The sequence below is a fragment of the Emydura macquarii genome, unplaced genomic scaffold (assembly GCF_026122565.2).
Source record: "Emydura macquarii macquarii isolate MOO-44397 ecotype Brisbane River unplaced genomic scaffold, CSIRO-AGI_Emac_v2 contig_1119, whole genome shotgun sequence".
Lineage (NCBI taxonomy): Eukaryota > Metazoa > Chordata > Testudines > Chelidae > Emydura > Emydura macquarii.
In genome coordinates, this window is record NW_027131256.1 from 20,090,668 (window position 1) to 20,116,655 (window position 25,988).

General features: G+C 38.5%; 1 protein-coding gene across 4 annotated transcripts in view; it reads right to left on the reverse strand.

Annotated features, from left to right (window-relative positions):
- The window catches only part of DCAF6 (DDB1 and CUL4 associated factor 6), a 162,523-nt gene that overhangs the window by 102,349 nt on the left and 34,186 nt on the right, over window positions 1-25,988 (reverse strand). For all 4 annotated transcript variants that reach the window (XM_067546273.1, XM_067546272.1, XM_067546271.1 and 1 more), the window contains exons 3-4: window positions 14,022-14,114; window positions 635-820 (exon numbers count right to left, since the gene is read on the reverse strand). In XM_067546273.1, coding sequence (XP_067402374.1) covers window positions 635-820; window positions 14,022-14,114 — 279 coding nt within the window. The remainder of the gene's footprint in view (window positions 1-634; window positions 821-14,021; window positions 14,115-25,988) is intronic.

Here is a 25,988-nt window from a genome sequence, read left to right on the forward strand (position 1 = left end):
ATGAGGCCAGTCTAAAATCTATCCCGTCATCTAATTCAGAATTAGTATCTGAAGGCCAGCTAATATTAACTTTTGTTATTTAGAGAATCTAGTGAGACAAAGTTCTATATGTAATATAATGAGGCAATTAAATACAGTTGAAAAATAAACTCAGGCACAACTTTGTATCTGCTTCATTATTCAAGTACAAGATAGGCTTTAGGTAAAGTAATAATATGTAAATAAATTATACATTTATAAAGTACCTTTCTATCCCAAAATGCTTTACAAACATTCTACCACAGAATTTGGTTTTCAAAACAGTAAAAGCTGATGAATTGCATATACCACCACATAACCACAGAAGAGTCAGAGAACCACTAGTTGAATCCTCAATCTACCCTGAAAACCAATAACCAGGATTTCACCTTTACCTTTTCTGTTACCTTACTGGTATCCACAATGACAACACAAAAGCTGTCATCTCCTTCACTTCTACATAAAATAGGCTACCTTAACTCTGAACAAAATCAACTACTGAAAATACACTGTGGTTGAGATTTTCAACTCAGTGTAGGATATTTTAGAAACATCTTCCATTAACTTCATGTGTTAGATAAATTTTGTGCTTTCGTACAGAGGTGATATACAGTACCTCATAGGTAGTTCCATGATGGCACGTAAATTGGCATTGTCTGTTGGTCTCTGCATCTTGCTCAACGTTAGTATAAAAAATTACTCCATCTCCGGAACAGGACACAATCTGCTTGTCATTGGTGCATGGTAAGAATTTCGCACTAAAAATATTTGCTCTGTGTCCTGAGCGAATGGTTGTTAAAACCTACAAATCAAACAAGAAAGGTTTCAAAACAAATTGCAAAGCCTGGAAAAATAAAATACACTTTAAGCCAATAATCCCAAAGTTCCACAGCACAGAGTGCCTGTAACATACACAATTTGTTGTCTGTAGACCAAAGAAAATACCGTGAGAAAGGAATGGATTGGGAGATAAGATGATATACAAGAGGCACATGTCTGATCTTGTTCTCTCTCAAAATGGTCTACAAAATGAAGGAGTTGGAGGACCACTGCCCTAAAAATCTTTTTGAAAGAGCATCCTGAAGCATGAAAAGGCAGCATTACATGAAGTGGTAATGGGCCACTAGTCAGCCAGCAGTGACAGCTTAGACCACCTAAAGAGATCATAGAAATCTAACATGAGCACACTATATACTTTTAAAATGTACTGTCCTAAAGTCATCCCAAAGGTAAAACAGCACAAATTATGAAAGAGAAAAATCATATTAAAAAGTAGAACTGAAAAAAATATTATGGTGGGTTATACAGCATCTCTACCTAACATCACAACTGTGGGGCAGTAAAAAGTCCAGGTTTGGCTATTAGTTTATTACCAAACATTTTTGCATGACACACATTTAATTCAGCAATTAATTTTTTTAAATCATATATACACAGTACAATTTAACAATGCAATGCTATTCATTTTCCCATAATATTTTATACAGTCTTAATATTTTGTAGCAAAATATTGGGTATGATTACATTTCCTAACACACCTTAGTTTAGAATATTAAAACTGAACATAATTAAAAAACTACATATGCTTTTCCACTTAGATTTACTTTATTTCTCCCACCTCTAACAATGAAACCAGACTAACAGTTTTATTTTTTTCTAGCCATGGTCTCATTCTCATGTTAATAAAAGATACTTACAATATGACAAGGGCTTCTAAAGCTTTCCACCATTTCCCTTAATCAAAGAAAGCCCTGCGGAAATCAAGTTTCTCTATAAATTATTACTTTGTTTTTAAAAGCATTACTTCAAACTTTTAAAAAAGATTTATGCAAGTGTTAAAAATATATCACTTTAAAAAATTCTACATTTGTAAATTGCACTTCCACAATAAAGAGATTGCACTATAGTACTTATATGAGGTGAATTGAAAAATACTATTTTATCTTTTTTACAGTGCAAATATTTGTAATAAAAATAATATAGTGAGCACTGTACACTTTGTATTCTGTGTTGTAATTGAAATCAATATATTTGAAAATGTAGAAAAATATCCAAAAATATTTATAATAAATTTAAATTGGTATTCTAGTATTGTTTAACAAGTGCGATTAAAACTGCAATTAATCAAAACTATTTTTAACCTCACGACTAACTGCAATTATACTTTTTAATCGTTTGACAACCCTAATTAAAACACTTTAGCTAAGTTGCAGCTAATACTCAAAATAAGTGGTGGTTCTGACTCCCTCACTCCCCATGAAAGAAATATTTCTGACTCCACACCAAATCATATCTGATCTCCCACATACAAATCAACAAACTACATAATATGGGGCTTTTCTCTATTCCCTAATAACTTCTCTGTCATAACTTCCACCACTGCTCCCCTACTCCTTCCCCAAAAAGGAAAAGCAGCCTCCCTTTGCTCTGCTTCCCACCTCCCCTTCCCTGACTGGCCAGTTATATGCTATCCCCTTCACCAGGTCACAGCCACCCCTGCTCCTCTTTCTTCCTTGGTCATGGGCCCTACCTGTTGCCTTCTTTTCAATCAAAGCTGATTACCCTCCCTTCCCTCTACCTCAGGTTTCTCCAGTTGAGATCCTGGTGCCGCTTCTGAAACTGAGGTGCAGCTCTGCGATGGGGCTGTGCCTGCACTCAGATTCTGGGGAGATCCTGATTCTGCCCCAAAAAGGGCTGAGTATGTGCAGCTCTCAGCACTGCTCTATGCTTTCACTGAAGGGAGAAAGCTCTCAGCTTCATCTGTCCCAGTCCCTTGCATCCCTAGCTACACTTCTTGTACAGCAGTACCATAAGGGATTGAACATTGCCACTCCCTCCCTGCCTGAGTTAATATTGCTAGCCTCTCCTTCACCTATCCCTTGCTGCTCTATCTATTGTGCTGACAGAGAAGGAAATAAGAGGAACATGCCACAAAAGCTGTTTGTGAACAGCTAGAGAAAGAGGAGAGAGGATTTAATATGTGGGGCTAAGCTGTATTTCATTGCCAGCCACCACCACACAGTTGCTTCTTTTTTTTGTTTTTTGTTTTTTAAATAAACAGCAGCAAAAGGCTTACTTCAGTGCAACATTTGGCCTCCTAGGCAAAACTAAGGCCTGAAATACTTCAGACTTTTTCTACAGGAGTTGATAGGTAATCAAAAAACTCTACATTTCACATTTATAATTTTGCAATTGCTTAGGTATTACACAGAAAATCAATTGAAGTGGGAATAATGGAAGTGCAAAACTTTAAATTGGGGCTTATTGGACAGCGAAACTTTAGGACAGAATTCCTAAATCAAGAAGCAATCCTCTGGTTTGCACATTTCTTGTGCTCCTATTTATAAATATCCTACTTCTAGCAGCAATATATAAGGATGAATACACTTTTTTTTTTAAATTCTATTTGAATTATAGCTCCTATTAAGTTAAATTAAAATCTTTATTTGTTGTATCTAAATTCTTCACTGTACTATAATACAGGCATTTTACCTTTTTTTTTTTAAAAAAGGTAAAAACGGAAGTCACCAGTTTTATTTACAAATCTCTACATCCAGAGATGGAGTGGAAGGAACACATGAAGTAGCAGAAGTATTTGTTTGCTATTCACTTCTTACTTCTTTAAGATATGAATCTTAAATACCACATCATATCTATTGGAAGCTTTATGCTAAAACCAGCATGCATTTAGGAATAAACACACTATAGATTTTAAAGTCACGCTGGACACTGCAAACATGTAGGATGGGTTTCTCAGCAATACCCATTTTGTAAGTGATGCCTAGGAAGAAGGACTTTCGGAATTGAAAGCAGCTAAAAACACAGTTTGGAAGCAAATCAAACATCCAGTTGGGTAACTTCCTCAGAGCAGTTATTTTCATTATCTTACTTAAAATATTTAGCCCTGAATCTATTAGAATAGTCTTTGAAAGATCTGACAATTTAGATAAGGTGCCCAGTCTAAAGATGACAAATAGGAAATTTAGAAGGAAGAATGAAAACAAATCTAAACTCATCCTAGGGAAGTGGCAGCAACCCCTATACTAAAGTTGCCTAACACTCTCCATTATAAAAATAAATTTTCAGAATTTTTTTTAAGCTCTCCCACACCTCATAGACTTTGAAATTTGGCAAAGAGAAAGTCCTAGAGTCAGGAAGGTGTCTTTTGCTATTCCCATGAACATGTATTTGGATTTGGCAAAGTTCTTGATCGTCAAAAAAATCATCTTTTGCGGTCTGCGTTATACTAAGTTGAGCTTCCTAATGGTCTGATGCTAAAAATCACAACAGTTCATCTGCACTGAACATGCTCCCCAGTCTTGCGCTTCAGCATGCTACACAGAACTGAACCTCTTTCTCCTAAATGTGCACTGGGCTAGGAATCCGACAACCATGAGTTCTAGACTCCCTTCTTCCATCAACGAGTAGTAGTAATTCTGTGCCCATCATAGCCCTTATTATTGAGAAGGGCTTCATAACACAATTAAGGCTTTGTTGTCACTAGGAAAAATGGTTGAGTTTACATGGGGCTTAGCTAACACATGCTAGACAAACCCAATCTAAATTCCATCATTTTCCTAGTGTATATCTACTGCCTAGTAACTCAGAGTTCTTGCCTCAGCTAGATCTTAAGTAACCTGCATTTTCTTGCTGTGTAGTGTCATTTGTCTAATACAAATAAATGTTTAGATACAGAAAATTAGTTCTTAGTTTGAAGCATTACATGCTTGAAGCAGAATAAGAAAAGAAGATCCCACTCAGAAAAGTTCATCACAGGTGTCCATGAATAAGTAAAATCAAGAGGGCCTTTTGCATTAGAATTTGCAGTTATATTAGAAAGCTTATTAACATTTTTTTTTCACTCTGGGTCTCTCAAGCAATAGAAACCTATGGCCCATTCAAGCTAAGTGAATATTATGTTAGAACGCCAAATGGACTGGCAGGGAATTCTACTATGTATGCATATTTTCATCCTCCCAAGATATACTGTGTAACTACTAAGAGGGCTTGCCTTTGATTACACATTTTTTGTGAGTTGCATATGTTCTAAATTTAAAAAGCTTGGTTTCACTTTTTATTTTGCTAAATTGTAACTAAACCTGACGAAATAGTGTAATAGGTGTTTTTAACCTGGTTCCTTTTTGTAGGAATTTGATAATTTATATCACTAGTATTTTTTTTCCAAAAGAACAAAAAAAAGTTAATATTTATCACTCACACATTGGCATGCATTATCAGCTGCATCTTTAGTTCATATTCCACCATATTGCTTAGTTTGGGTCAATACTAATTTTGAAATATTAGTTACACGCAACTGTAGGAACTCAAATGGTTCCTTGGTTGAGGTGAGGAAGAATACTCAATGCAAGCTGAAGGCCTTCTATTTGCAAACTAGCTGACAGACATGAATCAAAGTTTGAGCCACCAACCTTCCAGTGGACTAGCAGCAAAACATGATGAATGAATACTCTAGGTAAGAAGAAAGCCATACATATGGGCCTCATCTATACTCTTAAAATCTCACACCACTGCAGTTCCACAAATTGTAGCAGGCATTTTTTATCCATCATCTAACACCTTTATGAACTGTACTACTAGTAGTACAATAGTGGAAGATTTAAGAAAGATACTTATACAAGGTCATTGAAAAGTTATCAAGATGGTTCAACCCTAATGTGAAATCTGGGATTCAGGTGTGTGAGGAGAGCAAGAAAAGAAATCAGAATGACACTGTGGGGGACGAGGTGAGGGTTAGTACTAGAAGCATGCATTAGCAATAATTGTGCTGCTTAAGATGTGGCAAATCTTTTGGACGTCATTCCCAGTAACATGCACAATCTACTCGGTGCTTTCCAAACAGAAGCAAAGACCTTCCTGAGGCACTCATGGCATTATTTTTATCCTCCTAAATACAGAGATAGTACTCTAATCTTACAGTCAAGAAGCAGCAAGTGTGGGATATCCAAAGATACTTTAGATTTTAATAGTCTTTCATTTGATGACCCCCAAAAAGACTTTAGCTGTATTTAATAGACGGCTAAACAGGCATAGTGTGGTATGTTCTTTTTACAAGACCACACTACAAGTCACAGGCAGAACCAGAATGCAGGAGTCATGCCCTGCCATCCTTTCTCTAACCTGCTAAAAGCCTTTTCATTAGGGGGTGCAGGCTGCTAAGAGAATCATTTCCATCAGAAGCAGAAGATGGGGAAGAGAGGAACATGACTACTGATTCCTCTTTGAGCTTTTCTCATCCAGCCACAGCAATTAGCAAAATGAACCTCCAGTGTTCTTCCTCTGCCAGCACCACTCCAGGTTCTTCTAAGGGTAGCAACCTATAAAGGCTGCAACCCATGAGAGCTAGAGATACTTCAGAGGAACCCAACTTCACTAACCAACCAATATCCATTAAACATATCTTTCTCAGAGTTTACACTTTTACATCATGCAGTCTGGGGACAAGATTGGACCTGAATGTAGCTGGATTTGAGAATGGCAGTGGTTACATTTTTGCTGACTCAAGGGAGGGCACTAGGATCACTAGAATCACTGGGTTTCCATACTGCCATTTCATCTTACGAAAAGCACAAGGACATCTCTTAATAGTAAACGGGAGGGAGGCTCTCAACAAGAGAAGACAATTATAATGAATAGTATTAGGTTAACTGTAGTAATAGGACGTTAAAAAAATACATATTTCTAGGAAAACTAATAAAAAACTAAATTCAGATACTATTTTAAGACACCAAAGAAATTTAAAAAACAAAATAGTCAAGGGTTTAAGAATAGGAACTGTGGCTAGGCAAAGGAGCAATTGCGGACATAGAAGAAAGAAAAAACCCTGATCCCCTTTGCCTATAAAATATTCCTAATGTTTGTAAAGTGCCTAGCATGTTGTGCAATACTACAATCTTCATATTGATTTGGAGCTAGAAATTAATACCCCTCAGACTTGAGTTTCCCACTTCTTGGTTTACAAAGCTTAAAGAAAAAGTCAATGTGTATTTTCTACAGTTTAGCACTACATGCAGCACCAATACCATCCCAGGTCCCCCAGTATATTTTTCAGCCACTTCGGAAGTGCAATTAACGTGGCTCAAAAGGTTTGCATCTGTAAGTCACAGCAGGAATTACACTCAAAACCATCTAGTGTATCAACATAACTGCAGGACAAGAAGTAGAAAAACAGACAGCATCAGGAACTACACGGACACAGGTAAGAGATTCAAACTAAAAGGCAAGTGGGAGTGCGAAGGAGTCTGTCTGGGAGGGCATAGTTGCAGCATCTTTGCAGTGGGTTAACTATACTGGATGATGGCTCACTTAAGTGGCTGGCTTTGGGTAATTTAAATATTTAACATTATTCCTAGATAGTAGTCCAGACTGCCATGGCTTACTCTAAGATTCTTTCAATGGTCCTACCCTAACTCCACTTCAGAATTCACCTGCAGAGCAACATTTTTATTTTAAAATATTTTCAAGAAAAGATTCCATCAAATCTAAACTGTGTACTTCAAAAGTGTCAATATTCTAAATTTACAAATTAAAGGAGAGCAAACTGAATTTAACAGCCATCCATCCCCCAAGCTAGGTTAGAGGAGGTGAGGATGACATCCTATAGATTCTTCCTCAAATAAGATCCTATTCTATACTTTGCAGTTGTGTGTTCCAAAGTTGTACTTGGACCTGTTAAGTTTTTGTTTATAGTTTAGTGGTCTAAACAGATTTGAAATACTTGGCCCTCCTGGTAACCCAGATTCAAATACATCAACTTAACTTTCATCCTTCCGAATATAAATTGAATTCCATAGTATTTACTAAGTAAGGATCTTGCTCACAAGTTCTCAAAAACTAAGGTCTTCTCAACTGTATGTGGATATGAAAGAACCAGTGGCATTTTTAATAAAAATATGGGTTGCCCTGGTATTATTAGCCAAATTTCTACCTGCTATGCACTATATGCTGGTTTGTCTATCTAGTGTCACCTTGTACTCCACAACCAGAGAGGTTAAGACTCTTGATTGGGGATGGGAGGAAAGGAGGCTCAAAAGATCTGGGTTCAGTTCCCAGCTCTACTACAGACTTCCTGTGTGACATTGGGCAAGTTGTGTACTCGATGCCTTGGTTCTCCATCTGTAAAAGATGGATAATCTTTCTTTTCTGCCATCTTTTGTCTATCTTGGTGATTTCAACTATAAAAACTTCAAGGAAGTGACTCTCTCTTATGTGTTTATAGAATGTTTAGCACAATGCAGCCCTCCCTGATCTTGGCTACGGAATGTAGGTGTATTGTAAGACAAATAAATAATCAGTTGCATTTCACAAGTCACACCTACATTCCCTAACCAAGATCAAAGAGGGTAACTGTAACACTAATAATCAGTTGCATTCATCTATAAGTATGGAAATCATTTAGCATGAAAGATGCTCTAAAAGTATAAATGTATGTAGTTGTCTGTGAGACTTTAAATAACTATACAAAACACAACACTAAATTCAAAATGCAGACTAGATAGTGTTATGCTTTGTGTTCAAGATGTATTATTCCTCCTCTCCATGATTATATTAAAAAGAAAATCTGTATGAGTGGTAACCCAGTCAGGGACCCTCTTCTTGTATTTGCTAGTAGGGAGGAGTGGATTTCACCCTCTCTTCACAGTGGTTCCATTTTTATTAAATGCATGAAATAGGCCTTCTCTTCTGACAGCATGGTTAGGTTTTGCAGCTGGTATATCAAATAGTTGGGCCATCCCTGTATTATGATATTTATCACTATTGCAACAGAATTGTATACTGGTGTTAGATTTTAAACTTTGTTCCTAAGTTTAAGAATATAGGATTTGCCATATCTGATCAAATCAGTGGCTCATTAGCCCAATATCTTGCCTCTGAGAGTGGCCAATATTCTACTGCTCTTGAGGAAAGTGAAAAACCTCATAATGTACCTAGGTATTATGCAACGTAGAGGTTTGTGTTATTTCTGCATAATGCACTGAAATACAAAATAAGACCATATCTTGCTCTTGTAAATATTCAGCCAGAAATGTCAGCTGGTTTCAAAGGACTTGAAATTTTTTCTAATTAAATTACCCTTAGCAAAGTACCTGTTTTTGAAAGATACCCAGCCAAGAGTGAGTTAAATTCTGTCTGTCTGTCAGGGGTGGAAGGAGGGGAGAGAAAAGGGAGAAGATAGTAAGACGCAGGACAGAATGAAGCAAAAGAAAGTCAAGAAGGGAAAGTATAGGCATAGGGAAAAATAGAACATAAATAAGACACAATAAGAACAGGAAATGGAGAGGCGGTTGCTCTGACTGGTAAAACAAATATTTTCAAATGAAAGAAAATGGAAAGAAAGAGTCAAAATAAAAAGGAAAAGGCATAATAATGCATTTACATTTATACATCCCCTACTTCCTGCATTTCATTCTCTCTGAACACTCAGCCCAGGGTTCTACTAATTTGGGAGGTGATGACACAATGCTATAAGCCGTGAATCAAACTCCTACTTATTGTTGGGCATTAACTACCAGGCTGTAAAGATAAGCATTCTCTCCACTCACCCAACCCTGAATTACAAGCCCAGCAGATACCACCTTTGATATAAAAATGTTTTTAGGTTAACTCTTGATATAAAAAAGCTTAGCTGGTGAGAGCTAGAAGCCTAGGGCTTGTCTATACTAGGCAAGTTACTGCCTTAACCAGTTTAACCTTTGCTTTCATCAATTTAGATCAAGTGCTTCTACATTAGCTATCTGTACAGGTTTCACTAGATCAATTTTTAAATCGATTTGTTAAACCAATAACTTTACTTAGCCTTCTCCTATCTAAGACAGAGCAGTGGTTTTGAATTCACTTACACAGACCTTATAATTAAAATGGTCACCATCAATTTGAAATATAGTCAGCTTCAAACATTAAGTTTTAAAAGTAGTTTCAGGTACATCACACAGCAACCCTGAAGTCCCTCTGCTAGCTTCTGTGGTTTTATGATTGTGACACCCTGTGTCTGAAAATACCCCAAAAACCCCATACTCACCAATGTCATATAATTATAATATGTTCTGTACAAGGTATGCTTTGTTTGGTATTATTTTAAAAGTCTTGAACTGCTGAACATTAATATCCTTTTGGATTGTATGAGCTACCACAGTATGTGAAGTTATAAAATATTGTTGTAAAAATGCTACGAGAACATGTTGCAAGGTGGGAAACTCCCACAAACAGCCTTTCAGGCACAAGAATGGAGTGGCCAGACAGTGTTACTGGCTGTCACACATTCAAGAACAGATTCCACTAACAGGAATTGTTTACAGTGAAGACTTTGCTGTAGGAAGCACATTCATAATGGGGTTGCTTGATGAATGGGAAGCAGCCATCACATGCATGTTCTAGCAAGCTGAAACAGACTATAAAAGGGGGAGTGTGACATCAGTTGGCTTCACTCCCATTCAACTGAACATCTGAAATATCATCTGGAAAACAAAAGGACTTTGAAAGGGGGGAGAGGAGTTCCAGGCAGGGAAGGTTGCGCAGCCTATATTTAAAAGACTACTTGTACTAATTAACAAGGATGAGACATTGCTAATTCAAGAGCTTGTTAGTGTGTAGAACTTAGATTGCAATCTTATTTTTATTTCATTTGGTAACTACCTTTGATCACTTTACACTTGCCACTTATAATCACTTAAAATCTATTTTTCTGTAGTTAATAAACTTGTTTAATGTTTTATTTTAAACAGTGTGTCTTTAAATGAAATATTTAGACAAACTGCTCAGTAACAAAAGCTGGTGCACATTTCTTTCACTTTGAGAGAAAAGTGGTCTAGATAACGATCTTCACTGGTCAGGCTTTTTGACCAGGGCAGACCGTATTATGTTGCAGTCCTGGAGTTTCTCTATTGTTGGTTTGTGAGTTGCTAGAAAGCGTTCATTGAACTGAACTGAGTGTGGTCCTTACCTGTGGAGGGCTATGTAGGTGCAATAGGTGCCAGGAGTTGGTGGCTTGTCATAGCGTCACAGAGTGAGAGGGAGCCGAAGCTGGTCAGACCGAGGGTTCAGTGGTATTCCAGCTCCCAGGTGATACCCCGGGGGTTCTGCATACCATCACAATTATACTTTCTTATGTTTAAAACTTCTCTCTCCTCTGTTGCCATGTAAAAGACCCACATAAATAGGGGAAACAGTAAAATTGGCTTTACACAACATAAACCAAAACCAGAAAAAGTAATTCCTCTGATCTTTCAAGCATAGGAAACTTAAGTGTTGACTTCAGCAGCAATAATACGTAAGAAAATTACATCCAGAAAGCCAGAAGTTTGATTTTTAAGTTGACTGATCATTAAGTGTTAAATTATATTTAATCTGCAGTATTTATTGCGTTAAGTACCTCTTGCTCTGACCCAAAACTGTTCATTCACCAACACCCCCATTAACATCCCCCTTGGCTTTGGGGAATTTCTTCCCTCCTCCCTACAGCAGTCTGACTAACCTATATCCCTTCCTAATAAATTACAGGAGATTTATCAGCCATGGGAGGTACTTTAGGGGGACAGCCCCTATCAGACAGTCCAGTTGTAATTTTCTCCCCTGTTCCATTTCCTCCCAACATAAAAAGAGGCAGGGGAAAGGGGAGGCTTGCAGCTGAATTTAAGTCAACAGCAGAACTACCAATTCTGTTTCTGAGGCCCCTTACTCCACAACAAAATGACCTGCACTCTGCCAGCAGAAATACTGGTCTGGAGAACCAGAAGAGGTTTATCAGACTAGCACCAGCAGTAGAGAAAAAGATATTTCTCTAAGGCCAAGGGGCATTAATGGTAGGTGGGGGAAAAGAGATGACGGGAGGCATGGATGGCCCCCCAGACCTCACCCTACAACCATTCTCCCACTACAGCACCTTACATGGATGGGCAAGTGAAGAGACAGGTGTGCTTGTCTAAGTCTCTATGCCCTTCTAACTGCCTATTTCCCCACTTGGCTTCCAACACAGATATTAACTTTCAAACATTATTATGGTGTTTGGTCCCCATCCCCTCTGAGAAAAGAGGGGGCTGGGCAGGAACACTGCTGTGGTGAGATGAAGCCCAGAGAATGACAAGTGCCACAGAGCCTATCTGTTCTAAAAAACACCAACAATTCTTCACAAAGGAGATGCAGTCATAAGCTACAAGAATTTTACTACAGTGGAAAAGTTGTTTCATGAACTTACTGATGGTCATTACACTGCAGCTCCTCTGATGAACTACACATGATTGGGCAGATCAGAGATCTCCATGGAACTTCCCACCTCCCATTTGGCTCCTCTTAGTTTGACACAAGCATCTTCCTGTTTCCCCCACATATACTGTAGTGTCATTTAAATAGTTATTACTACTTTTAATTTGCAGCATCTCAAAATTCAAAGGAACTTAGATCATAATGGTTTGTGCAGGAGATTGGAAGCTATGAATTTTTGAGTTTTAATGGAAGTTCTGACACTAATTTGCTGTTTGGCCTTGGTCTTTCTGTGTCCCAGTTTACCAACTATAAAATGGAGAGAACACCTACACTGCAGAAGTACTAAGAAGAATGTTTATAAGGCACTGTGAAGATGAAAAGTGCCATATAAGTGCCAGTTATCTTCACCAAATTTAAGCCTGAAAGACTTCTGCTTGAAGCTGTCATTTCATCACCACGTATGAGGATGTACAGTTAATTAGGAATGCAGTGAATTTTAAAAAGCTTTTCCACCATCCAAGCTATTCCACATCTTTTACATTTAGATTAAGACTGTCCCAGACATAAGCCTGGTCCACAAGACGACACATAAGAAAAAAGAGCTTCTTTTCAGATGTTACAACGTATCTTTCTCAATTCATTACATTAAAACATTGCATATTAAGATGCTGTACTTTAAAAAGTCTGACAAGCTCAGGATGCTTTCCATTATACATAATATCTAACCTATTTAATAACTTTCATCCAAAATACCAAAAAGGCACCAGCCACCTACAAACATTTTTAAAGTACCTTTATAGTTGCACCCACAAATGTACTAAATTTCCTGACTTAAGGAAATTCATAATAGAGTGAGTCAGAAGAAAAAAATTCAACATTGTACAAATACTTGGTTCTAACTACTGCATTTATTCTTAAAGGTATAAAAGGAGCCAACTTTCATCCCAATGAATTTTACAATATAACACTCAGACAACTTTCATCTTTAATAAGGAGATGAGGCTCCTAGATACTACAGGTCCCAGCCTGCAGTGCTCCATCTTGATTTGAACACTTCCACATTCTGGGCTGAGACACAAGTGTTATTTATGAAGTCTAAAATGGTTTGAGAACAGCCTATTTGACAGTACTTCTCTCCTGTGATACTGCCACAGTTGTGATCAGCAGAGTCATTAAAAGCCAACAATTATTTGCGTAAAAAAAAACAGAGGGCAGGTTTGGGAAGTTGAACTCTAGTTCCAGTTTGAACCAATGAAGTCCAGATTTCTCAAACCTTTCGAGAACACTGAAAAGCTTTTTCTCTTGTCTCCAGTTTTAGAAAAGGGAATGGATGAAAGCAGGGGATATGCTATTGGGGGATTAGCATTTGTACTCTCTCATGTATAAACAGTCCATACTGCACTGTGCATTAAGTATTATGCATTTTGCATATGTATAATTTTTATGTGTTAATTATGTATCAAATTTTAGAGCAGAGACAGATATAGTAAACCCAGTTGAAAGAGAACAGTCTCCATGGGCACACTTTCATAATTGTAGCTGCAATCTACTCCATTTTATGCAAACTACTATAAGTGAAACCCTCTGGCTCTTGACAAGTTGTCAGTGTGGTCTGCAGCTATGCAATGCTTCCATCCTATAAATTAACAAGAGCAGACAGATTTTGGGGAAAACATAGCAAGAACAATCCTATGACCCATAAAATATATAAATTGCCGAAAATAACTAATATTTACAACTGCTTTATCTTACCAGTAAAATATTGACAATCCAGAAAGTAAACTTACCTTTCTGCTGTAGGGATTGCTAATTACCAGGTTGGTGTCATCTGAACCTGACAAAATATATTCTCCTGTATCATTCCAGCAAATTGTATTCACCTATTTGAAATATATAAATAAAAATTTTAATTGGTTTAGAAAAATATTCAAAATAGAAAATAAAATAGTCAAGAAATATCTAGATGTGAAAATAGAATCAAAGTTAAACATCTTCAAAATACACTGGGTTCTTAATATGTTCAGAGACCTGATTTTCACTAATTGGCCTCATTTTGTGCATGTATGCTTTCCCATGACTAGCCATCTGCACATGCAGGTGACGGGTTTTCAAACAAAAATTCTATTAAACGTGCATGTAGGTGTTGAGAGTCTAAACTGCATATGCATTTGATAATGAAAGAGAAGAGTACAGGGGTTTAGGTTCAAACTTGCATACAGAGTGAAGGCTGGGCCAATCCAAGCCTCCACTGGGGGGGAGGAGGAGGAAAATCAGGCCTTTAAAGTATTACCGAGAAAAATTAGTTAACATACCAGGCTGAAGAAATTAATCTTTTATCTATATTCTTATTCAAATCAAAACTTAAAATGAACGTAAAAAAGTAGGACTGTCAATTAATCGCAGTTAATGTATGTGAATAATGGCAAACAAATTAACTAGATTAAAAAAGTCACGATTAATCACCATTTTTATTGCACTGTTAAATAATAATAGAATACAAATATAAATTTATTATACATTTTTGATGTTTTTCTACATTTTTAAATATTGATTTCAATTACCACACAGAAAATAAAGTATACATTGCTCACTTTATATTTTCACTACAAATATTTGCACTGTAAAAAAAGATAAAGATATAGTACTTTTCAATTCACCTCAGACAAATACTTTAATGCAATCTCTTTATATGAAAGTGCAACTTACAAATGTAAAATTAATGTTTTTAATTTTTACATAACTGCATTTAAAAACAAAACAGTGTAAAACTTTAGAGCCTGCAAGTCCACTCAGTCATACTTCTTGTTCAGCCAATCACTAAGACAAACAAATTTGTTTACATTTAAGGGAGATAATGCTGCCCTCTTCTTACTTATGTCACCTGAAAGTGAGAACACGTGTGTTCACATGGCACTATGGTAGCCGGTATTACAAGGTATTTATGGGCTAGATATGCAAAATATTTGTATGCCCCTTCATGCTATGACTTGTAGGCTCTAAAGATTTACATTGCTTTGTTTTTGAGTGTAGTTATGTGGGGGAAAAATTCTACATTTGTTAGTTGCTCTTTCATGATAAAGAGATTGCATTACAGTACTAGTATGATGTGAACTGAAAAATACTATTTCTTTTGTTTATCTTTTTACAGTGCAAATATTTGTAATAAAAATAGTAATATAAAGTGAGCATGGTACACTTTATATTCTGTGTTGTAACTGAAATCAATAGATTTGAAAATGTAGAAAAACATCCAAAAATATTTATAGTAAATTTAAATTGGTATTCTATTATTGTTTAACAATGCAATTAAAACTGCAACTTTTTTTTATCTTGCAATTTTTTTAATTGTTTGATAGCCCTATAAAAAGTCTCATACACACACACAAGATCAAAAGATTAATATTTTATAGAAATAGAAAAATACATTCTAACAATTGATTTCAACAAGATCTCTGTTAAATTATTGCTGAGTTGTTAGAATAAAAAAGCTGTGATTTTTAACAAATTGTTTGAAGAGTGTCCATCTGCTTAAACCACATGGGCATCTCTCAATACTTTGCTTAATGTATATTATAGCAACACTACCCAATCAAAAAGATGTGAAAATATCAAGCACATTTTAACCAGTTCCCTGAGTATAGTTGAAAAATACTATCATATGTATTTGCCATTTGTATCATATGACATTCCAACAAGAAGTGTGCACCTTCCTCTTGAAACACCGTCGGGCCAAGAAAAACTCCAGATTATATTGAAAGGATGGTACAATCCTTGAGCACTACGAACATCTGGATATATCTGGGGATTACATTAGACCAAATGCTGATATTCAAAGAGCATGATAAGATGCTAAAAAGGAAATTAAACTCCAGGAATTGTGTTCTCCACAAACTGGCTAACACAAAACAGGGAGCTGATGCCAAACAATTATGAGCAATCACTCTATGTTACTAAACTGCAGAGTACTTTGCCCCAGCATGGTCACCCTCAAGCCATGCACACAAAATTGATACTGAACTCAGCTGTCCTGTGGGATCATCACAGGGACCTTGAAACCAGCTCCCATGCTGTCACTGTACTTACTGCCTCACAGGGTTTGCACCACCAGCAGAGACGCAGGATATAATCAGTAAGAAGGAGATACAAAAACAGGCGCATGATCCAAGATATCCACCGCATGGACACATTCCACCATCTAAGAGGCGGAAGTCCAGAAAGAGCTCTGCCTCTGAAAATCCCTTACTGCAAAATATCACTGTCAAAATCTAGAGAGTAACAAAATGGCAGGAAACACCAATGATCTTGGAAAATCTGGTTCCTTCCAAAGAACTCCCTCCAGGCATTGACTTTCAACAAAAATAATTGGTGTACTCTAATCACTGAGAGCTGGGATAGCAAAGCTTGGTGACAATATGAACAAATGGAAATGGAGGAACCAGCTCAAATGTGAATGAGGAGAGGTTAGGTAAACATTGGAACATTGCCTGATGCCATGACCCCATCAACATTCTGTACTCCCGAGGAACAATTCAAGGTAGAGTGACACCACCAGGTCTCGGCTGCAGTTTTGGAGTGATAAACTGCAATGATTCTTTAGAGTACTGTATTAGTAGTCACACTAATCAAGGCCAAGAAAGCATTTTCATTCTAAACTCTTCTTTTAATACATACCTAACTTGTTTAAAATATCTCCTTTTGGGCTAGAATATCTCATTCCTAGTCTGAGCCCAAAAGGAAACATTTGTTTTTGTTTAAAGTTTGAAAAAAATAATTTCAACTACTCTTTTTTTAAGTTTCAAATTTGCCTTTTGCTGCCGTCAATAGGGAAAACAACTTTTGCTAAATGTAATTAATTCATTTTAAAACATGTACAGAGTATAAATACTATAATTTTCCTTAACAAACGAAAGATTCATTGTTCCAGATGGGCCATGAGTGTCAATCATCCACAATGAATGAGGCACTGAATCAGCCTACCTATCTATTTGACATTACACTGACTAATCTGACCTATCAACAACAGTAGCTAAACAGACCGCTCAAGCACAGCAAAGCTTCACAGAGACAGCTGGCCGCAAAAAAAACTGACCAGGGTGCTAGTTATTTTTCATCTGCAGCCCTTTCCAGGTGAAGAATACTACTGCTGCTCCTGAAGAGACCACTAATGGTGATTAAAAAGGCACAAAGGTGGAAAAATGGACAAAAAGTTCAAAAAAGGAAGCAGCAACAATATTATGCATCTATCTTCCTAAAATGCTTACATCATTTTCCACTGAGTGATGTCACATACCAATTAACTATCCCCTAAAATGTAAAACTTAACTTCATAGCCTCAGTCCATGGAGCCTGACTGAATGTCCTTACCACAGAAAGCGCTTCAAAATCCTACTGTTAAAAGATATAGAGGGGAAGCTAATAAGTAGCTTAATTGAGCCAGCAGAGAGGGTATTCTCCTGACAGAGGATGCCACATGATGATTTACAAGAGAAGAGAGAAGTTAAGTGCCAACAAGGTCTGCAAAATTAGATTTTAGCTTTTTATTTAACAAAAATGAACTTTTTTTGTTTGTTCAATATTTATTACTGTTCTAGTAGCCTTGAAATGGAAGCGGCAGACACACTGATAAAAAAAAATCTGTTTTATCAATTTAAGTACTGCATTTCTATCTTTTCCTGTAATGGTATTTTGTTTGAGGCAACATATCCAATCCTTTAGCAATGTAGAGGAAGCAAACCCTTTTGGATAATCAAAGGAACAGAACTAACTTCTCGTGGATATAAGGTACATTACTACTACAGAGGGAACAAGGAAAAGAATTAAGAAGAGGCTAGAGGATATGAGATTACCTGAAAGCTCCCCAAGAGAGAAAATGGAAGGAAAGGGAAGAAAAAGGGAATATCACTCTTCCAAGAAGTAAAATTAAACCCTAGGTTCTAACACTAGGTCACTACACTAATTTAAGTTTTCATTTAAAATGTAATTCAGATGCATTACCTGGAGACGGAAATTAAAGTATAGTACACAACATGTATCCCTCTATATTATCACAGTAGGTTACTGTGCTAAATGTATATAGATCAAGGAAAGATTATTCCTCCAGGTGACCCTCTTTCCTCTAATTTAAAATGCAGTATTTCCTCAAGCTGATGGGTCCATTTGGAGATAAACCATTTATCAGCACTCCCTTAGCACAGCTCCCTTCCTTAAAGAATGTTCACACTGACAAAACTGGGAGAAAATATAACATATCAAGGTGGTGTAAAAACTGCCACCTAAGGCTGCATTTCCTTTCCCATCACTGAAGCTAATGTATATAGATCCCATTTTCAACATACTCCTTTAGACTTATTCACCTCCTGACCAATTCATTCAGTGATTTCACAATTACTGCAAGTTGCAGATCCTTTAAAACAAGTTGATGCAAAATGGTAAGAGACAAGAGAGGAGAGAAGTGGAAAAATCACTGACAACGAAATCTAACCTCTGTGTACTAAGACCAGTTTCTAAATTACAAATAAACATTAAAAGAAAAATAATATCACAAGGTGTTGCAAAATCAGGAAAAAGATCCATGCAATTTTCATGTAATCAAATGCACAAATACAAAATGGGAATAACTGGTAGGCAGTGGCACTGCAGAAAAGGATCTGGGGGTTATCGTGGATCACAAATTAATATGAGCCAATAAAGCAATGCTGTTATGAAAAAGGTAAACGTCATTGTGGGATGTATTAACAGTAGCGTTGTAAGTAAGACACCAGGAGGTAATTGTTTTGCATTGCTTAGCACCGGTGAGTCGCGCCCTGTTTGGGGCACCACATTTTAAGAAGAATGTGGACAAACAGAAGAGTTCAGAGGAAAGCAACAAAAATGATAAGACGTTTAGAAAACATGACCTAAGAGGAAAGGTTGAAAGAAATGGGCATGTTTATTATAGTGAAGAGTGGGGGGTGAAGGGGAATTTGATAACAGTTTTAAAAAATAAAACAGGACAGTTATTAACTGTTCTCTATTATGTTCTCTAGATATTAGAAAAAATTGTCTAACTATAAGAATAGTTAAGCATTGGAACAGTTTATCTAGGGAGGCTGTGAAATCCCATCATTGAAGGTTTTTAAGAACAGGTTAGACAAACATCTGTGTGGGATGTTCTAGGTATATTTACTCCTGTTTCACGGCAGGGAAATGGACTAGATGACCTCTCAAGGTCCCCTTCAATCCTCTATTTCTAAGATTCTGTGTATCATATCACAATTTTAAATTACATGTTCACATACTGTTTTTCCCACAGGATTCATGCTTCATTCCACACGCAGATTGGATGATGTGTCAAGACGATTCTTCAATATTTATTCTTATTCTCACTTTTGAACATGAAGCCCTAACTCATCCACTAAATATCAGCCATATTGCCTAATGAGTACTCTATGTGACACTGCAAGTTCAAATTTACTCCAGTCATTCACCATAGTAAGTGCAAATATTTTTGGCCAAAAATAAAAGATCTATTAGAACACTCACCACATTCTCTCCACATAGGCCAACTGCACATTGAGTGAGGCAGGGATTTTGTAGGGGGGGAAAAAGCATGCTCATGTATCAAAGCCTTTGGCACTTTGATTTTGCAACTTTAATATTTTCGTTTATTTGACATTTCTAAGTTTTTAAAAAAGAAAAGTGACAATGCAAAGAAAATTCCATCATGTGGAGCTATTTTCTAGACAGCAATAAAAAGCTATGTCCTGCAAGAGATGTGTACTAACGAGGCAAGGGCTCTCATTGCTTCCTTCTTCCAAGCATCATACAAAGTGAGTCAGGATTCTGAGGGGCACCTTTAGAAATAAGGAGAATCCACTCAAAATGAATCACTCACTCACTCACTCAAAAGGACATTAGGAGAGTATCATTAAAAAACCTTGCTGTTCACTTTTAAAAAGTGCATGAAAGTACGTTTTTAAAATCCTAACACTGCCAATTCAAAATGCATCTTTACCAGACATCTTTACATGGCTATCCCACAGACCATTTCCATGGTAAATTTCAAATTTCTATCACTCCCCACTGGACAGCTATATCTATTCTTAGATTTTTCTTTTAGTAATGGTCAAAGTATCCCTCCTACCCTGACCCCATTTTTTGGTACCTGAAAATTGCTGAACTTTTTTTATTCACATTTTTTAAAGAATTCACCTTCAAGAGGAGATCAAATTTGGAATATTTCAGCCCAAAAGATGAGTGTTTGATATGTTTATAAACAACTAATAAAGGACCTTCATTATGAAAACACTAATGCAGTCTCTTAATGGTAAGCATCACTACTCACTCCATATATAATGATTTATAACAAATTTTCATACTTTGAAGAGACTCGGTGAAATAAAAAAGGTACTTTGTTTTATATAAACCCATATGATGGATTCACTTGGGCACTAAACTGGAAAATTTCTACCAATATCATGTATACCATTACCTTACAATTGTAAACATCCACAATGTTGCTTACTACCACAACCCTTAGACATGGCGATTCCATTCCATACCTTTTTTCAGTCAAAACTTTATGACTCTGTCAAAAATGTATCTTTTAAGTTAAAGTTCTTATTCCAGGTCCCAGGCAAAAAGGTAACTACTCTGGTAAGTCTTAAGAAAATGTGTTCAGTAATTTGAGTTATGTAACTGAATAGATATTAAGCAGATATGAAAGTGCTATTTGTTTCAAAGCTTCAAACTGAACCATCTATAGCTCAGAATAAGAGTTCTAAGTCTAAAAATGTTTTTTGAAATTAAGTTATAAGCATTTGAAAATAACGGTCTGACTGTGCATGTTGGTTTCCTTATTCATTAGTGTATGTGTGCCTGTTGCACACTAAACAGTCATGCTGCAAACAGCAGCTGATCATTCTCATAGCTGCATAAGATTTCTGATTTCACATTTAGGTGGGGATGAGGATACAGAGCTGGTAGTTTTTCCAGTCACATTGGCCATTCTTCATTCAATTATACAACCTTTGAAGAGTTCAGACTTTTTACTCAGAACAAGTCCTACTCAACATCCTCTCCCTACAGTAAGTTCACCCTCCATAACATGTCACCTGTTTAAGCTTATGAAATTAAGCTAATACTAATCAAGTAAGATTAATTTATTAATATTCCAGTATGTGGTTATATCTAAAGAGTTATCAGCTGCATGCTAGAAAACTTTATGACTTTAATACACACAAGAATGAAGTCCCTACAGCAATGCTCAGAGGGGCTGAAAACCTTAATTTTGAATCTATTTTTTTATTTGTGTAAAAGCCCTAATTCAACATTTCCATTTACTTAGTAGTTTGCATATAATGGACTTTACAAGACATTTTTCCCTTGAACATCCCAGCACCTTTCAAAAATCCTCTCTGAGAAGAAAAACAAAAAAATGCAATAACAAACAAACTTCTGCTCTGTTGAGTGATGATAGGCCAGCAAAGAAACCCTGTCACAACAGCCAACCTCTACCTCCATATAACCAAAGTATCTCCCAGGTCACAGAACTTAGTCAAATATATCCACTACTCAATCCTGCAGAGTTTGAGTAACTCAGTCTATATGCTGGCCACCTGTCTTCTACCACTGCTGTCTGAAGCAGGATCTAATGACCAGTTAAGTAGCATTGTGGCTCAGAGCACAGCATGGAAGATTTCTGCCACCAGCTAGATCTGGAAAAGTAGAGATTTATTTTAAAAGTTAAATATTTACTTTAAAAGACAAACCCATAATTATGATTTATACTATCTGACAGTGCCATTTCACATTGTGTTTTCAAGGGCAGTCACATTTTAGGTTACAGTATTGCTCCTTTTTTAGAATCAGCATATAGCCCTTCCTCTTTTCTAAGCTTAAAAGAGAACTAAAATGCTTCAAGCAATAAAATACTAAAGTAACAGAATGTGTCAACTTACAAATATATACATTAGAAGTTATTTAAGATTAGTTCTTCTTTCACTTTTCTGCTCCTATCCAAGTCCAATGTTTTCCCTACTACATGTGACTGCCTCACTCATAACTAAAGCAATTAAATGAACACAGCTCATTGCTCTGTTTCAAACATTGGGTGGTTGTCAGTTGCTTCAGAAGAAACAAAAGCCAGGGGGCCTGGATATAGGTCTTGGCAAAGAACAGTTACTTACCTTCCTAACTGTTCTTCTTCAACATATGCTGCTCATGTCCATTCCAATTAGGTATGTGTGTGCCACATGCACCGGTGCCAGAAACCTTCCCCCTACTGGTACCCGTAGGGCCAGCTCTAGCTGCCTCTGCAGGGCGCACGAATGCACCAGCATATAGGGTGCTGCTGGCCCTCCTCCTTCCTTTCAGTTCCTTCCTGCTGGAACTCCGACAGAGGGGAAGGAGGATGGACTGTGAAATGGACATGAGCAACACATCTGGAAGAACAACAGTTATGAAGATAAGCAAGTATTCTTTTTTCTTGGAGTGCTTGCTCATGTCCATTCCCAATTATCTGTGACTTACCAGCAGTGTCCCTGGAGATGGCTCAGAGTTTATGGATGTGTTGATTGTAACTCTGCTCTGCCGATGCTTGTGTCGTCCCAGGCCTGCTGCATAATGGCATAATGGGACACGAAAGTACTCACTGAAGACCAGATTGTGGCTCCACAGATGTCCTGGATTGGAACCTAAGACAGGAAGGCCGCTGACGATGCCTGAGCTCTTGTCAAGTGGGCTGTCAAAAAGGCAGGAGGTACGACTCCTGCCTGCTCACTGCATGCTTGGATGCAGACAATGATCCAGGATGAAGTTCTCGGAGATGACACTGGCAGCCATTACATCCGTTCAGCAACTGCAACAAAGAGTTGTGTGGATCGACGAAAATGTTTGGTCCTGTTGATGTAGAACACTAGCGCCGCCTTCCTGACATCAAGAGTGTGGAGGCACCTCTCCTCAGAAGAACTGTGTGACTTCAGAAAGAAGACTGGAGGAAAATATCCTGATTTACATGGAAATGAGACACTACCTTTGGCAGGAAAGGTGGGTGTGGACGCAGTTGTACCTTGACCTTGTAGAAAACTGTGGGGGGGGGGGAGGTGTCCAGAGGTCAAAGCCCTAATCTCTGAGACTCTCCTTGCCATCTTGATAGTCACCAAGAAGGCCACATTCCACAATAGATGCAGGAGAGAGAAGGAAGCCAGGGGCTCAAAGCAGGGACCTATGAGCCTGGAGAGGACAAGGTTCAGGCCCCATTGAGGAATTGGGTCTTGCACCTGCAGAAAGAGCCTTTCTAAGCCCTTGAAGAATCTGGTTGTCATCCAATGTTCGAAAACTGTCCTATCTTGTACTGGGAAATGGAAAGCCAATATGGCCACCAGGTGTTCCTTGATTGATGACAAGGCCAACCCCTCTTGCTTCAAATGGAGCAGGTAATCCAAAATAGCTTGGGTGGATGATTTGGAAGGCGAGATGTTGTAAAGGGCTACCCAGCAGGTGAAGTGTTTCCACTTTGCCAGGTAAGACCCTGGTGGAAGGCTTCCGGCTTCCCAATAGGATCTGTTGGACCTGCACCGAGCAGGACCACTCTTCCAGGTTCAGCCATGGAGCAACCACGTCGTCAGGTATAGGGAAGCAAGGTTCAGATGGAACGCGGCCCTGGTCCTGAGAGAGAAGGTCCAGTTCTGATGGAAGTGCCCCGGGGCGGTCAACTAGAGAAGCATACCGAACCAATGTTGCCTGGGCCACGCAGGGGCCACCAGAATGACCCGAGCCCTGTCTCTCTTGATTTTTATGAGGACTTTGTGGACCAGCAGTATTGGCGGGAAGGCATACATGAGGTCACCCGACCAGGGCAGAAGAAAAATGTCTGACAATGAGCCGCTCTTGCGCCCTTCCAGGGAAGGAAACTGATCGCATTTCCTGTTCCTCCTGGTGGTGAAGAGGTGCACTCGGGAAGTGTCCACCTCTGAAAAATGGCTCTGGCTACTTCCAAGTGCAGCAACCACTTGTGGTGAGAGCAAAAGGATCTGCTGAGGCAATCTGCCAATGTGTTTTTGATGCCTGGGACATATACAGCTTCCAGGTGAATTCCGTGGCCGATACAGAAGTTCCACAGACATAACGCTATCTGACAAAGGGCCGGGGACCTTGGTCCACCTTGTCTGTTGATATAATACAATCGAGGCCATATTGTCTGTGAGTACCTGAACCACCTTATTGGTGAGTTGGGGAAGGAACACTTCGCAAGGCAGCCAAATTGCCCTGAGTTCCCTGACATTGATATGCAATGTCAGCTCATCCTGGATCCAGAGGCCCTAAGTCCCAAGTGATCCGAGGTCGTCTCCCCATCCTAACTCCAAGGCATCTGACACCAGCAATAACATCGGATGAAGGACTGCGAATGACCTCCTCTGAGCACAGGCCGAGACCTTGTCCAGCACAATAGGGAGATGAGTACATGCAGGGGAAAGATAATGACCATGTCTAGGTGGTGCCTGGATGGGGAATACATTGATGCCAACCACATTTGCAGGGGCCTGAGGTGCAGTCTGGCGTACTGGACCACATAAATGCATGCTGCCATGTGACCCAGCAGACTGAGGCATACCCTCACTGTGGTGAGAGATTGGGCTGACACTCGGGCTACAAGATCCAAAATGGCCAGAAATCTGGCTTCTGGTAAAAACGCTCTGGCTAGTGTGGAGTCCAGAACCGTGCTGATAAATTTTATACTTTGGACTGGTCTGAGCATTGATTTTTCCTCGTTTATTAGTGGGCCTAGTGCTTGGCAGGTGGTCCAAATGACTCTGATGTTCCTTTGAACTTGCATACTTGAGTAGCCCCTGATGAGCCAATCATCCAGGTAAGGAAAGTCTTGTATGCCCCACTTATGAGATAAGGCTGCTACAACCACCACACACTTCATGAACACACATGATGCTGTTGACAGGCCAAAGGGAAGCACAGTGAATTGATAGTGCCGTCTTCCAACCACAAAACATAGGAACCTCCTGTGGCTTGGAAGATAGAGATATGGAAATAGGTGTCCTTTAAATTGAGGGTGGCATACCAGTCCTGGATCCAGAGAGGAAATGATGAAAGCTAGAGAGACCATACAAAACTTCAACTTTCTGAGATACTTGTTGAGGCCTTGCAGGTCCAGAATGAGTCTCAAACCCCCTTTTGCCTTCAGGATTAAAAAGTAGCAGAAATAAAAACCTCTTCTCTCCAGATCTCAAGGAACCTTTTCTACTGTGCCCACATGTAAGAGTGCTTATACCTCCTGGGTGAGGAGTAGCTTGTGAGAGGGGTCCATGAAGAGGGACAGGGAAGGTGGGTGGGAGAGTGAAAGCGAGGTGAACTGAAGGGTGTACCCAGCTGCTAATGTATTTAGAACCCAACGGTCTGATGTTATAGCAGCCCATGCTGGGAGGAAATGGGTACATCAGCATGAAAATTGGGTGGGAATATGGATCCCTAGTAATGGCTGGTAGATCGCCCTCAGGCATACCTTCAGAAGTTTTGTTTGTCCCCCGGGTGGTAGCAGCTAGAACCCACGCAGGGGGGCCAAAGTCAGTGATTGGCCTTAGCGTCTCTTATATCCCCTGATCTTTTTCCTGTAGGGGTCTCCTCTTGGTTGGCTCCCGAATCTCTGTGGCTGCTGAGGTTTGAAGTGCTGCCTAGTGGATGGAGGGATGTAAAGTCCGAGGGAACGCAGCATAGCCCTGTAATCCTTGATGTGCAGCCTAGAGTCTGTCTGGTCCACAAAC